The sequence below is a fragment of the Ranitomeya imitator genome, chromosome 1, assembly GCF_032444005.1.
Source record: "Ranitomeya imitator isolate aRanImi1 chromosome 1, aRanImi1.pri, whole genome shotgun sequence".
Classification (NCBI taxonomy): Eukaryota; Metazoa; Chordata; class Amphibia; order Anura; family Dendrobatidae; genus Ranitomeya; species Ranitomeya imitator.
In genome coordinates, this window is record NC_091282.1 from 917,670,200 (window position 1) to 917,682,924 (window position 12,725).

General features: G+C 44.0%; 1 protein-coding gene across 1 annotated transcript in view; it reads left to right on the forward strand.

Moving 5' to 3' along the window:
- LOC138654935 (albumin-like) overlaps positions 1–12,725 on the forward strand; it is a 97,408-nt gene that overhangs the window by 46,733 nt on the left and 37,950 nt on the right. The window contains exons 4-8 of the mRNA XM_069743530.1: positions 826–1,031; positions 1,621–1,753; positions 2,100–2,200; positions 3,380–3,509; positions 4,802–5,016. Coding sequence (XP_069599631.1) covers positions 826–1,031; positions 1,621–1,753; positions 2,100–2,200; positions 3,380–3,509; positions 4,802–5,016 — 785 coding nt within the window. The remainder of the gene's footprint in view (positions 1–825; positions 1,032–1,620; positions 1,754–2,099; positions 2,201–3,379; positions 3,510–4,801; positions 5,017–12,725) is intronic.

Consider the following 12,725-nt stretch of genomic DNA (forward strand, 5'->3'; position numbering starts at 1 on the left):
TGGAAGCGCCGAGAAGGCATTGTTGTTGAATAATTTTTTGATGATTTTAATTAATAGATCTTGTCATAATAATAAGCTACACAATTGGATGTTTTTTTTTACCCCCTGTGATCTTATAAAGGTGCCCCTGCTATGTATGGTGTAATGAATGTTTGTGACCATGCAGGGACATGGTGATCACATAATAGATCTTTTGACCAGGGAATAAAGAATTAAGCCATTATACAGATGACATAGGAATGTCTTGCAGCTGCTGCTTACGGTGAGGTAAAACATTACTCTGCCTGTTTTATCACAGGAGCGAGTGTTTCAGCCATGTCTCCAGTCCCCTGAGCTCATCATAAATTAAATCAGTGAGGTAGGAGCTGCGGATTATCCTGAGCTCACATGTCATGGACTTGGTTTATGTGAGCTCAAAGTGAGGGAGACATGGCAAGAAACACTCTCTCTTGTGATTAAAACAGGCAGAGTAATGTTTTACCTAACAAAATAAGAATCCGCTGTGCTCCCATGTTGTCCTGTTTGTATCCTCTCTTTTTCTTCCTCCCCTGCCCAGGAGCTGTGGTATGATCAGCCAATGTCCCTGCACGGTCACATACAGCCATTACACAGTACACAGCAGGGGCACATTTATAAGAATATCTCAGCACAGGAACATTTTTTAACACATCTATGGTAATTGTGGAACTTTTTATTATTCCAAGATCCATTGACTAAAATGTACTTTATCAGTAGAACAACCCCTTTAAGCATTCTGCAGAGGGTTTTTTCACATTGCCTTCTTCAAATGACACATCTGATTTATTTTCTTTCATGCTTTTGCAGAGTACAATTTATTATGATAAATTATGTACAGGGTCAGACGAAACGCACTCTTATCCCTGGAAAGCTGATTGCTGTGGAAAGCAAGACCCAGAAAGAGAGAAGTGTTTCCATGACCATAGAGATACCAACATTGAGCCATTTAAGAAACCAGATGCTGCTGCTGCTTGTAAACTACAGACTGAAGACCCTCATGAAGCTTTCCACTAGTAGGTGTTTGCATTCATTTTTTAATGTATTTTCTTATTCCTTTTGTCATTTGTGTGTAATGTGTACATGTAGTATACCTATTGGTGCAGTCGTTCATATCACCATATAAATCTATCATAACATGTTTCATAATGGCACATCTCTGCCCAGAAGTGTAATTTGAAGCTTAGGAGCAGTAATGCAAAATCTGCAAAAAACCTCCCTCCAACCCATATATAGGTGGCTTCATATATTGCCAAGAGACTGGGTGCATCTAAAGCATCTACACCCACTATTGCTACCTCTTGGACAACTGCATGAGAAATTATATCTAGCCAGAAAATAAATTAGCTATAAAAAGTTATGAAATGTTACAATATACTTTATATTTCAGTTCCCCACAGTTTTAAGACCTCTGCTTCCTATCAATGAACAGAAACAATTCCCCAAACCTGTCCTCATCATGTTCAATATCTGCTGGCAGCAAGCAGAGATCCTGAAACTAATTAATAACTAATAGAGAAAGTTGCATAATTTTTAGAAGATCAGGATGGCGCTTTATCTAGGATGTAGATGGCTATCCTAACCATATGATTTGTTTACTTTCAGCTACATTGATACTGTTGCTAAAAGACACCCATCTTTCTACCCCCCGGCAATTCTGGAGCTTGCTAAACAATACAGCGTTATTATGAATGACTGCTGTGCAGAAGAAGAGAAGGAGAAATGTTTCGATGCCAGGGTATGGTATGCAACGTTTTACTCTAAAATTGTATTAATTTATAATCCCAACCATATCTACCGAAAGGACCTGACCCCTGTATACCCTGTGTGCTCTGTATACATCAGTGTAGTTCTTTCCATGCTCTTTGGATTGTTTACATGGCGATCTCCGAGGAAGGGGAATGTGGATGTAGAAAGCTCTAAGTAAACTAGTCCAGGAGCACTTCCCTGCAGTTCAGGAAATAGACTATCAAGAATCAAGTAGCTTGAGATAACACAAAATGCCAGAACCCATTTAAATTTCACAAGACTTTGTAATATGTTTCCTATTATTTTCTCATTATTTTGTTTTTGTAATTTTCCAGTTCACTGACGTTCAAACAAACACATATGATTTAGAATATCAACAGAAACATGCTTGCCATGTTGTTAAATCATTCCCACCAGAGAGAGAGTACTATGCCAAGTAAGTCACAGACTATCTACTGTTATTGTTATTTATTCATAATTCAAGGGTTTAGATAGTAGGGGGTCAGGAAGGGATCAAGTAGGCCTTAGGAAAAAGAGGCACTTTCCCAGTAAGGCCTCTTTCACACTTCAGTTATTTGGCGTCAGTCACTACCGACATAGTGACGGATTGACGGATCCGTCACAATTGTTGTAAAAACGGTTCTAACGGATCCGTTTTTTTGACGGATCCGTTACTTGGGGGTTGTCTGGGAAAAGTATCTTCTTTTTGGAGCATGCGCAATTGAAAAAACGGATTGGGGCGACGGATCCGCCGAAAAAACGGTTGCGGCGGATCCGTCACCCATAGGCGCACATTCTATGGAACGGCGGACGCGACGGATCCGTCGCGATCCGCCATTTCGGCGTTGACAAAAAACGTTTCAATGTCCGTCTATTTTCAGAAAACGTCCGCCAAATTTCGACGGATCCGTCGCATGGCGGATGGAACGGACGACCATCCGTCACAATCCGTCACTAATGCAAGTCTATGGGAAAATAACGGATCCGTCAAAAAAAATTGACGGATCCGTTATTTGAGGAAAATGGCGGTTTTAGACTGACGCCAAATAACTGAAGTGTGAAAGAGGCCTAAGCCACTCCCGAAAGTCTGCAATGTCTCTTATTTATTATATGCTCTTTCATAATTTGTCATAATGTGATATAGCCCAGAAGAACCAGAAAATACTACAGGGGTGACATAAATGTGAACTGCATCTACAACAAACTTTGCATAACTTAATAGTATATTGAACTTTTTAGAGATCACAAACTTCTTACCTATAAACAGATTAGATGATTAGTGTCTTAACACGAGGGTCACATCACTGGGACTCACATCACCAGGCGGACGGGGTTCCCATGTTCCTAGTTCGAGTATCAGTGCACATATGCATCCCCTGCTTCCTTCAAATATTTCCAAATAATCCTTAAATAGAATCACATGGTGTTTTCACAATATCCTATTCAATCTAATGGGGAACACGAAACTCCCATTCTCATGTTTGGTGGAGGTCCTAGTGGTGGAACCTTCAGCAGCCAAACATTTATCATGCATTGTAAAGATAGGTGAAAATCTGCGATCTTGAGAACACCTATAACCTGTTAATATTTCCTAATTTGCATTTCTCTACTTCAGAAAACTTGTTAAATACGCTCAGAAATTCCCTGCCTCTTCTTTTGATGTTTTACATAATCTCACTCTTGAATCGTTGCATTTGAGTAAGGACTGCTGTAAGGATGATGTGGTCGAATGTATGACTGAGAAGGTAAGACAAGAAAGACACAAATGCTACAGCAAAAGATAAAAACTTTGAGATTATGGATAGGTTTTGTAGGATAGTATATAAGGGCTTAGACATGTATACAGACAATATATGACGACACCTTGATTTCCAACAAGTCCATATTACAGGCCCGTATGAAGGGACAGACTGGGACTAAAATTCAGCCCTAGCATTTGAAAGCACACAGACCCATGCCGGCTCCCTGACCTACCCCAGATTGGGGTCTTTATTACTAGTATTACCCTGCCTGGAGAAAATCAAGATTTACTACAAGACCAATATTTCCAATAATACCTTGGTATAAGACATAATAATAATATCACCACAATTATAATATTGCAAAGTAAAAAATACCACCAGACCATAATCAAGTATGATCAGCATATACAGTAGTAAAAATGTAACACAGAGACATCCATGACTTACTGATTTCCCAGAACCCTTGCTATATCACCCACCTCATCACAAACCTTGAAGTGCTATAACCAGTGATTTAGACAGTAATAATATCCCTCCTGTGCCCTATATAGTGGAAGAACCCACCTATTGTGTCCTACACAATAACAGTGCCCATTCTGTGCCAATGTTCACAGCATTTCGGAACATGTCTTCTTCTAGACCTGATTTCACTGTAAGTGGTTAAAGTGCAGCCATAGAACTAAGGCGGCTTTCACACATCAGGTTTTTTGTTTCAGGCACAATCCGGCAGTTTTTGGAAAAAATGGATCCAGGTTTTTTTTACGCCGGATCTGTTTTTGTCCCATACAGTTGTATTAGCACCGGATTGTGCCTGAAGGACATGCGTTTCATCCGTTTTGTGCCGGATCCGTCCCTTCCGGCTTTTTTGTCGGACACAAAAAACGTCCATTGTAACGTTTTTTCTGTGCGGCGAAAAAGCCTGAAGGGACATTTCCGTCAATAAACACATGGAACAGGTGTGTGAATGAACGGTTCCGGCTACTGAATCCGTTTTTTGCACATTGAGCATGCCCAGAAGCTTTGTTTTCGATTCGATTCTGGCATGGGAAAATCTCTCTCTCTCTCTCTCTTTCTCTCTCTCTCCTCCCCTTCCCCCCCTGCCCCCCTCCGGAATCAGGAAGTCAAAAATCCATGCGCAGTAAAGAAAGACGGATCCAGCTAAAAAACGGATCCAGCGCATCAGTTTTCCACAATTTACGCCGGATCCGTTTTTTTTGCAAATTTGCCAGATTTAGCCTGAAACCAAAAACCTGATGTGTGAAAGTAGCCTAATCCTTTATGTCTCTATCTGGCAGATGGAATTCATTCAGCATGTCTGTGACAATCAGGAGAAGATATCACCCAACTTGAAAGCTTGTTGTGAAAAGAGTCTACTTGAGCGCAAACCCTGCATGATTGCCTTGCCTATGGATGACATCCCAGCTGATCTGCCTAAAGAAATGAAAGAGTTTTTAGAGGCCGACGATGTGTGCAAACATTATGCAGATGAAAAAGATGTCTTCTTAGCAAAGTAAATATACTTAGATTCAGATGTCGCATATTTATACAATTCTATTCTAATAGCAATCTCTATTTTGGTTAAGCAAACTCAGATTGCGTAATGGTGGAAACTCCACAAAACATAGGAGATTTATATACTAATGCTATACTATATATATATATATATATATATATATACAGGGTGGAGCGCGGTAATTTGCTTTTTTGCACTGCATGCTGTGGCGGCACTGTCGGTCGAAGAGAGGGGAGAGTGGGTGTGGCTTACAGTGGCTGATGGGAGATTTGTATTCCTCTGCCTTTCAGTTGCCATCATGCAGTGGACACGTGAGGAGAGGTCATTTTGTGTTGAAGCGTATTTTTCAAATGCCCACTCGATCATTGCAGTGCAGCGTGCTTTTCGTTTACAATTCGCTGTTCCTCCACGCGGACGTGTTCCTGGACGGCAATCAATTGTAAATTGGGTGAATGCATTCAGAACAGCAGGGAATGTGTCATGTGTACGAAGGGGACCTGAGAGAAGGATTACAACACCACAAAACATCGAGAGAGTTAGAGCAGCAGTACTGCAATCTCCGAAACGCTCTGCTCGGAAGCAATCATTTGCTCTTGGCATTTCAAGACGTTCTCTCCACCGGATTCTTCATGATGAACTGAATTTTCACCTGTATAAAATGTGCGTGGTCCAACATTTGTCAGCATGGGACTATTTGACACGGCGGACCTCTTGTGAAGACATGTTAGCAACGATACCCCGTGACGCAATTGTGTTTTTTTCTGATGAGGCACATTTTCACCTCAGTGGGTGTGTAAACAAACAAAATATGCGTTACTGGACTGAAACAAACCCCAGAGAAGTTCACGAGAGACCTCTGCATTCGGACCGCGTCACTGTGTGGTGCGCCATATCACGAGTAGGCATCATTGGTCCTTACTTTTTTCAGGATAATGGTCGTGCCATAACTGTGAACTCCGAACGGTACTTGTCTATGATACAGGATTATTTTCAGCCGGCTCTTGAGGCAATGGAACTAGAGGATACATGGTTCCAACAGGATGGTGCCACTGCACACACAGCGAGGGTTACCATGAATTGTTTGAGGCAAATGTTTCCTGGACGGCTTATCTCTTTGAGGGGAGATGTGAACTGGCCAGCACGCTCACCAGATTTAGCCCCATGCGATTTTTTCCTTTGGGGTTACCTGAAGTCTAAGGTGTATATCAACCGTCCCAACACCTTGGAAGACCTAAGGAACAATATTGAAGCTGAAATTGGCAGAATACCAGTGGACATGTGTGACGCCCAGGAGACCGGGATACCCAGCACCGGACCAATGGAGTCTGTCTCTTGAGGGGGATGTCACGGGTGGCTTGACCCGGTGCTGTGGCCTCAGGCAATGCACAGTGTAAGGGGTATCATGAGGGGACAGGCACTTACTTGATCAGCAGCAGGTTCTCCCAGCGGTGACGATCCCGATCCTGGATAGATGGCTATTGTCCAAATGAAAGACTGAGGCACTGAAACGTTTAACCAGTTTACTTTAACATAAAAGGATTTACAACCAGTCTTGTCACCGGAGTCTGTATGGGAACTCTGAGTTACTTTGACCCTCTCGGGGTCTTCGCCTCTTATTGTGCGCAATTTCTGTGTGGCCCTGCTGCTGTATGTGAACTGGCTGCCGGCCCAATCTGTCCCCTCCGGGTCCTGGTTCGACGGGCAACCCGAGTCCTTTTATCGGTTTACCCCCTCTGGGAGTACCGCTGAACTCTGTGTCTGTTGCTGCGTCCGGCCCTAGTGAAGCTGATATCACCTCACGTTTTTCCGGTTGCTGTATTATATATAATGAATACAGCCACGGATCCGGTATCCGTCTTTGCGCCTGTTCTGGGTAGTGATTAATGCTACCCGGTTCTCACAATGTCCTTTTTCTCTATCCCTCTTCTCCTCAGGCCGGTGATTTAGGCCTGGTAACAGTCACAGGGCTGTTAGAGATTCAATTGTATGACCTCTCACTTTCAGCTCCTTAGCCCAACTGCCATTTCTTCTCTCAGACCAGAATGGATCAAGGGGAGTCTCTGGAGCTCCCCCTTCTGGCCGGAGGTGGTAGTGCAGTCTTGCTATTTTAGTATTCGCATTTAGTGTCAGTAACTATTTTTGTGGCAAATACCCCTAGGGGTGCCACATTCCCCCTTAGTTAAGAACAGTACTCCGGGACTGTGGGACGATAACATTTTGAAATAACAATTAATATGTACAGAGTCTTAAAAATGAAAAGTTACAAAAACCACTCAAGGAAACAAAAATAGAGTTCTGTAAAAAGTCACTTCAAATAGCGTCCATTAATACAGTTCTATCCTTGAAGGTATTAGGAAAGGCACTGTACTTAGTGTCCAGGAATTTAGTTCCATTTTTCCAACGGAGTTATCAATATAAAGTCTAAAGAAAGTTCAAAAAGAGCAAAAAGCAAAGTTCAAAAAGCAGTCTTTCCGGAGCTTTGATTTAGTGCCTCCGGGCTGATAAAAAGTTCAAGAATATGCAATAAGTTCATACAGACAAGTCTCTGTAGGCACTGGGCTTAAACGTTGCAGACTGATAACAATGACTATACTACATTTTCTTTTTAACTATATACGGCATAACATATATACAATTCACATTATGAGCTTTATAGTTGGTAATCTGCATACCTGGCCGGTAATTGACCCTGGGTACTACGCTGTGATCTACGTAATAGCGGTGTCTCTTCATGTGGTGTACTACTGTCTACTGCGGATGTAGTATCTGCCCGCTCTGCTAAAGATAATTCCACGACTATGGAGTTGGCAAGTCCACCGTGAATGGGATTACTCTGACCAGGAATCTGTTCTTCCTGGCCTGGAACCTCCTGTAGTACGGGGTCAGCCTCTTCCTGTCTTGGGACTTCTGGTATTGGGTTCGGTGTTGGGTAAAAGGCCACCATGGGAACCACTACTGCACCATGGTATGTTAGTAGAGTTTTGGGAAAGTCTCCTATACAGGTGTGATACACTTCCTCTTCTTTTTCCTTTACTGGTTGAACCTGTATGGGTTGAATAACTTCTGGTTCTGGCTGGACAACTTCTGGCTCTTTCAATGCTTCCGGACATAATTTAAGATTGTCTCTTGACACTAGTACAGATGTTAAGCCTCCGTTTTTGCTAATGAGACACATTTTAGGATTATCCACTCTTGTTGGTAAAACTGTGTAGGGTACGGCTTCCCACTGATTGTCCAGTTTATTGGTTCGACGATTTCTCTTGAGCACTTGGTCACCCGGTCTTAATGGGGTCGCTAGAGCATTCTGGTTGAAAGTTCGCTCTTGTCTTTCTCTAGTTTGCTGAAGGCTTCTTTCCACACTCTCTTGCACTTGGCGATACTGCTTTTGCCGTATGATATCCCAATTGGAGTCTTGAACTTCTGCGTCTGGTTTCAGAATTCCCATTTCTAGATCGATTGGTAATTGGCCGGGTCTTGCACGCATAAGGTAAGCTGGGGTGCAGTTGGTGGAGCTCACCGGGACATGATTATACAGATCCACCAAGTCAGGCAATTTCTCTGGCCATTGATTCCTTTCTGCCTCAGGTAAAGTCTTTAGTAGGTCTATTACAATATGGTTCATCTTCTCGCATAAGCCGTTTGTTTGTGGATGATAGGCCGTCGTCCGGATCTTTTTGCAACCATACATATTACAGAATTCTCTGAAGATCTCTGATTCAAAGGCTGTACCTTGGTCGGTGAGAACCTGTTCCGGATATCCATGGGGTCTACAAAAGTACGTTTGGAACGCTTTGGCTGCTGTTTTTGCTGTCAGATCTTTTACGGGTACTACTACCAAGAAGCGTGAATAATGGTCCACGATGGTCAAGGCATAGACATAGCCGGACCGGCTTGGTGTCAACTTCACATGGTCCATGGCTACAAGTTCAAGTGGTTGTTTGGTGATTATGGGCTGCAGTGGTGCTCTTTGGTTCTTTTGATCGTTTCTTCTGAGGTTGCACGGGCCACAATTTCTGCACCACTGTTCGATTGATTTTCTCATCCCGACCCAATAAAATCTTTCTCTTAGAAGTACTTCTAACTTTTTCCAACCGAAGTGACCAGCACCATTATGGTAAGCTTCGAGGACCATCTTCACATCTTGTTTAGGCACAATAATCTGCCAAACCAATTCATGTGTTTTCGGATTGGTGTATCTTCTACAGAGCTTCCCTTGATACAGGACCATTTTGCCTCTCTCTTTCCAGAGTTGATGCGTCTCTTCTGGGGCATCCTCATCGGGATATGCACTTTGCTCAGTCAACAGTCCTTTCACCAACTTCACAGCCGGATTGCTGTCTTGGGTGTCAGCCCATCTATGGTGTGCTAACGGATTAAAATTCACCTCTTGTTGTTTCTGATAGGTACTTGACTGATGATGTTTTGCCTTGGGACGATGGAAGGCTGGTAGTTCAATTTCTTCAAGCTCCCCCGTTTCCTCTTCTACATCTCTCAAGTGTGGCATCCGGGATAGGGCATCGGCATTTCCATTCTTGCGACCTGCTCGATACTTGATTATGAAGTTGTAATTAGATAACCGGGCTATCCATCGCTGTTCTAACGCACCTAATTTAGCTGTGTCCAGGTGGGTCAACGGATTGTTGTCAGTATAGACAATAAATTCTGCAGCGGCCAGATAGTGTTTGAAACTCTCCGTCACAGCCCAAACTACTGCCAGTAGTTCCAATTTGAAGGAGCTGTAATTTTCTGAATTTCTTTCAGTAGGCCGGAGCTTTCTACTTGCAAAGGCGATGACTTTCTCCCGACCTTCTTGCTTTTGTGACAGCACCGCTCCTAGTCCCACATTACTGGCATCGGTGTAGAGGATGAAAGGTTTATGGTAATCTGGGTATGCCAGAACCTCTTCTCCGGTTAGTGCCTTCTTTAGTTGTTCAAAGGAGTCTTCCCTTTCGTCGTTCCACTGAAAAGGAGGGTTTCGGTTTGAAGGTTTCTTCGTCTGCCCTACCAAGGTGTCTTGCAAGGGTGCTGCCAACTTGGTAAATCCTTTTATAAATCTGCGATAGTAACCCACCAATCCCAGGAATTGTCTCACTTCTTTTGCGCTGGTAGGTCTTGGCCAATCCCTTATGGCGCTTATTTTCTCGGGATCTGGTGCTACTCCCTCCGAACTCACGATGTGTCCCAGGTACTGTACCTTTGGCTTGAGAAGGTGACATTTGGATGGCTTGACTTTCATGCCATACCTGGATAAGGCTTCGAACACTTCTGCCAGGTCTATTAAGTGTTGTTCGTAAGTCTTTGAGTAGACGATCACATCATCTAGGTACAGGAGGACGGTCTTGAAGTTCTTGTGTCCGAGGCAGCATTCCATCAGCCGCTGGAAGGTACCAGATGCGTTGCAGAGTCCGAACGGCATGCGATTAAATTCACATAGACCCATTGGTGTGGTGAATGCCGTCTTTTCCTTATCTCTCTCAGCCACAGGGACTTGCCAATACCCGCTTGTTAAGTCTAAGGTGGAAAAATAATTAGCAGATTTCAAAGCAGTTAAGGACTCTTCTATCCTAGGCAAGGGGTAGGCGTCTTTATGGGTGATGTTATTAATCTTCCGGTAGTCTACGCACATTCTCATGGTTCCGTCCTTTTTTTTGACAATCACTAGAGGGGCCGCCCAGGGGCTACAGCTGTCTCTTATTACCCCGGCCTGTTTCATTTCCCTCAGCATATCTTTTGCACATTGATAGTGAGCGGGCGGTATGGGTCTATATCTTTCTTTTATTGGGGGATGGTCACCTGTGGGGATTGTGTGTTCTACCCCTTCTATCCGTCCGAAGTCCAATGGGTGTTTACTGAAGACTTGTTCATATTCCGTCACTAGCCTATACACCCCTTGTTTTTGATGGGTAGGTGTTGAATTTATGCCCACGTGTAGCTGTTGGCACCAATCCTCCATTTCTCCATCTGAGCCATTGCCTTCCACCTGACAGGTTGGTTCTAAGGGCTCAATGGTTGTGATGGCATTGTTGTCAACAGTATATAGCTTTGCCATTGTAGCATACCTTGGCAAAGTGACCTCTTCCTCTCCACAGTTCAAAAGTCGTACCGGCACTCGTCCCCGGTGTACCTCGACTATCCCTCGTGCTGTGAGTATAGTGGGCCTGCTGTCGGTGTACACTGGTTCTATTAAGGCTTGATAATCTCGTCCCTTAGTACCAATGGCTGCTCTACACCATACCAGCATTTCTGTTTTTGGTGGGATTACAATAGACGTTGGATCACTTACCCTCACACTGCCGATTTCTCCACCTGCAACTTCTACCTGTTGCCTTAACATCAATACTTTTATTTCCCTCCGGAGAACTCTCTGCTGGCAGGATTGGGCAGTTTCAGCAATTTGCTGTAAGACAGAAATGACTTCGGAAAAGCAGTTCTCTAACACATTCATTCCTATCAATACAGTTGGTTCACAGTTCCGCCGGTCAACATCAACAACAATTATACCCTGTTTCTTCAGTTCTACTTTACCAATCTTTATGGTCATCTCCCTGAATCCTAGTTTCGGTACCAACTTACCATTACTGGCCCATATATCTAGTTCAACATCAGAGGGCCCTTTATCAATATCTGCATCAGCCCAGTACCTCTTATAAAGTATACACGGTATAGATGAAATCTGGGAACCTGTGTCCAGCAAAGCGTTGAGGGGAATTCCGTCCAGCACGATCGGGATAATGGGTCGTCCTCCGATGTACCTGTCGTGCCAGGGTGTTGGGCCTTGAAAGTTCATTCCTGCGAAGCGGCCCGCATTCCCAGGGGATTCCCATTTAAATCACAATCTCGTGCAAAGTGGCCTGGCTGCTGGCAACGGCGGCAAATGGGCTGTCCATCCGGTTGGTAGCGGTCGCGGGGTCGTCCTCTCCATGTCGGGTATCTCCGGGGTCTCATCCATGGAACATCCTCTCTACAGTTTGCCAACTCCATCTTGTGTCCTCTCATCTCCTGCATGGTTTTAGCCATTGAAGCAACAACATCAGCTAAAGAGTCAAGCTTTTGTTGAAGAGCCTCATTAGTACTGGGCCCCAGGGGCTTAGCAATGGCCCCAGACATAGCTGATGTCACTGGCACTCCCTGTTGTTGAGGTGCCTCTGCCATGGGTTGCGCAGGATCCTGATCCCGAGGTGCCTCTGCCAGCTGGAGACGTATAGCGCTCTCCTTTAATTGGGCAAATGTCAATTCAGGGTTCTTAAAAACAAGCATGCTCACATGCCCCCGGTGAGAAGGGGTGTAGAGTCCCTCAATAAATTGATCTCTTAGCAGTTTATCCGCTCCGGTGTTAAAAATGGGTTCAGCCAGTGTAAGTGATTTAAGGGCTTCCTGCAGGTTTAAGGCAAAGTCTCTCACGCCCTCATTAGCTTTTTGTTTGCAATTAAAGAATCGTATTTTAGCTTTGCTGCTGGCCGTGGTTTCAAATGTAGCTTTTAATCCAGCAAATATGCGTTCAACAGTGCCTTTTAGATCAGCTGCCCATGCTGTGACTTCTCGCTTAGCATGGCCACTTAACTGCATCATCAGGAGACTAACACGCTGAACTTCACCCACAGGGAACATGTCAAAATGGGCCAGCATCTTTTCTCTGAAATCGTCAAGGGTATTAGGCTCACCTTCATACATTGGAAGCCATGGGCCACCCGGGGTATATGGCATCA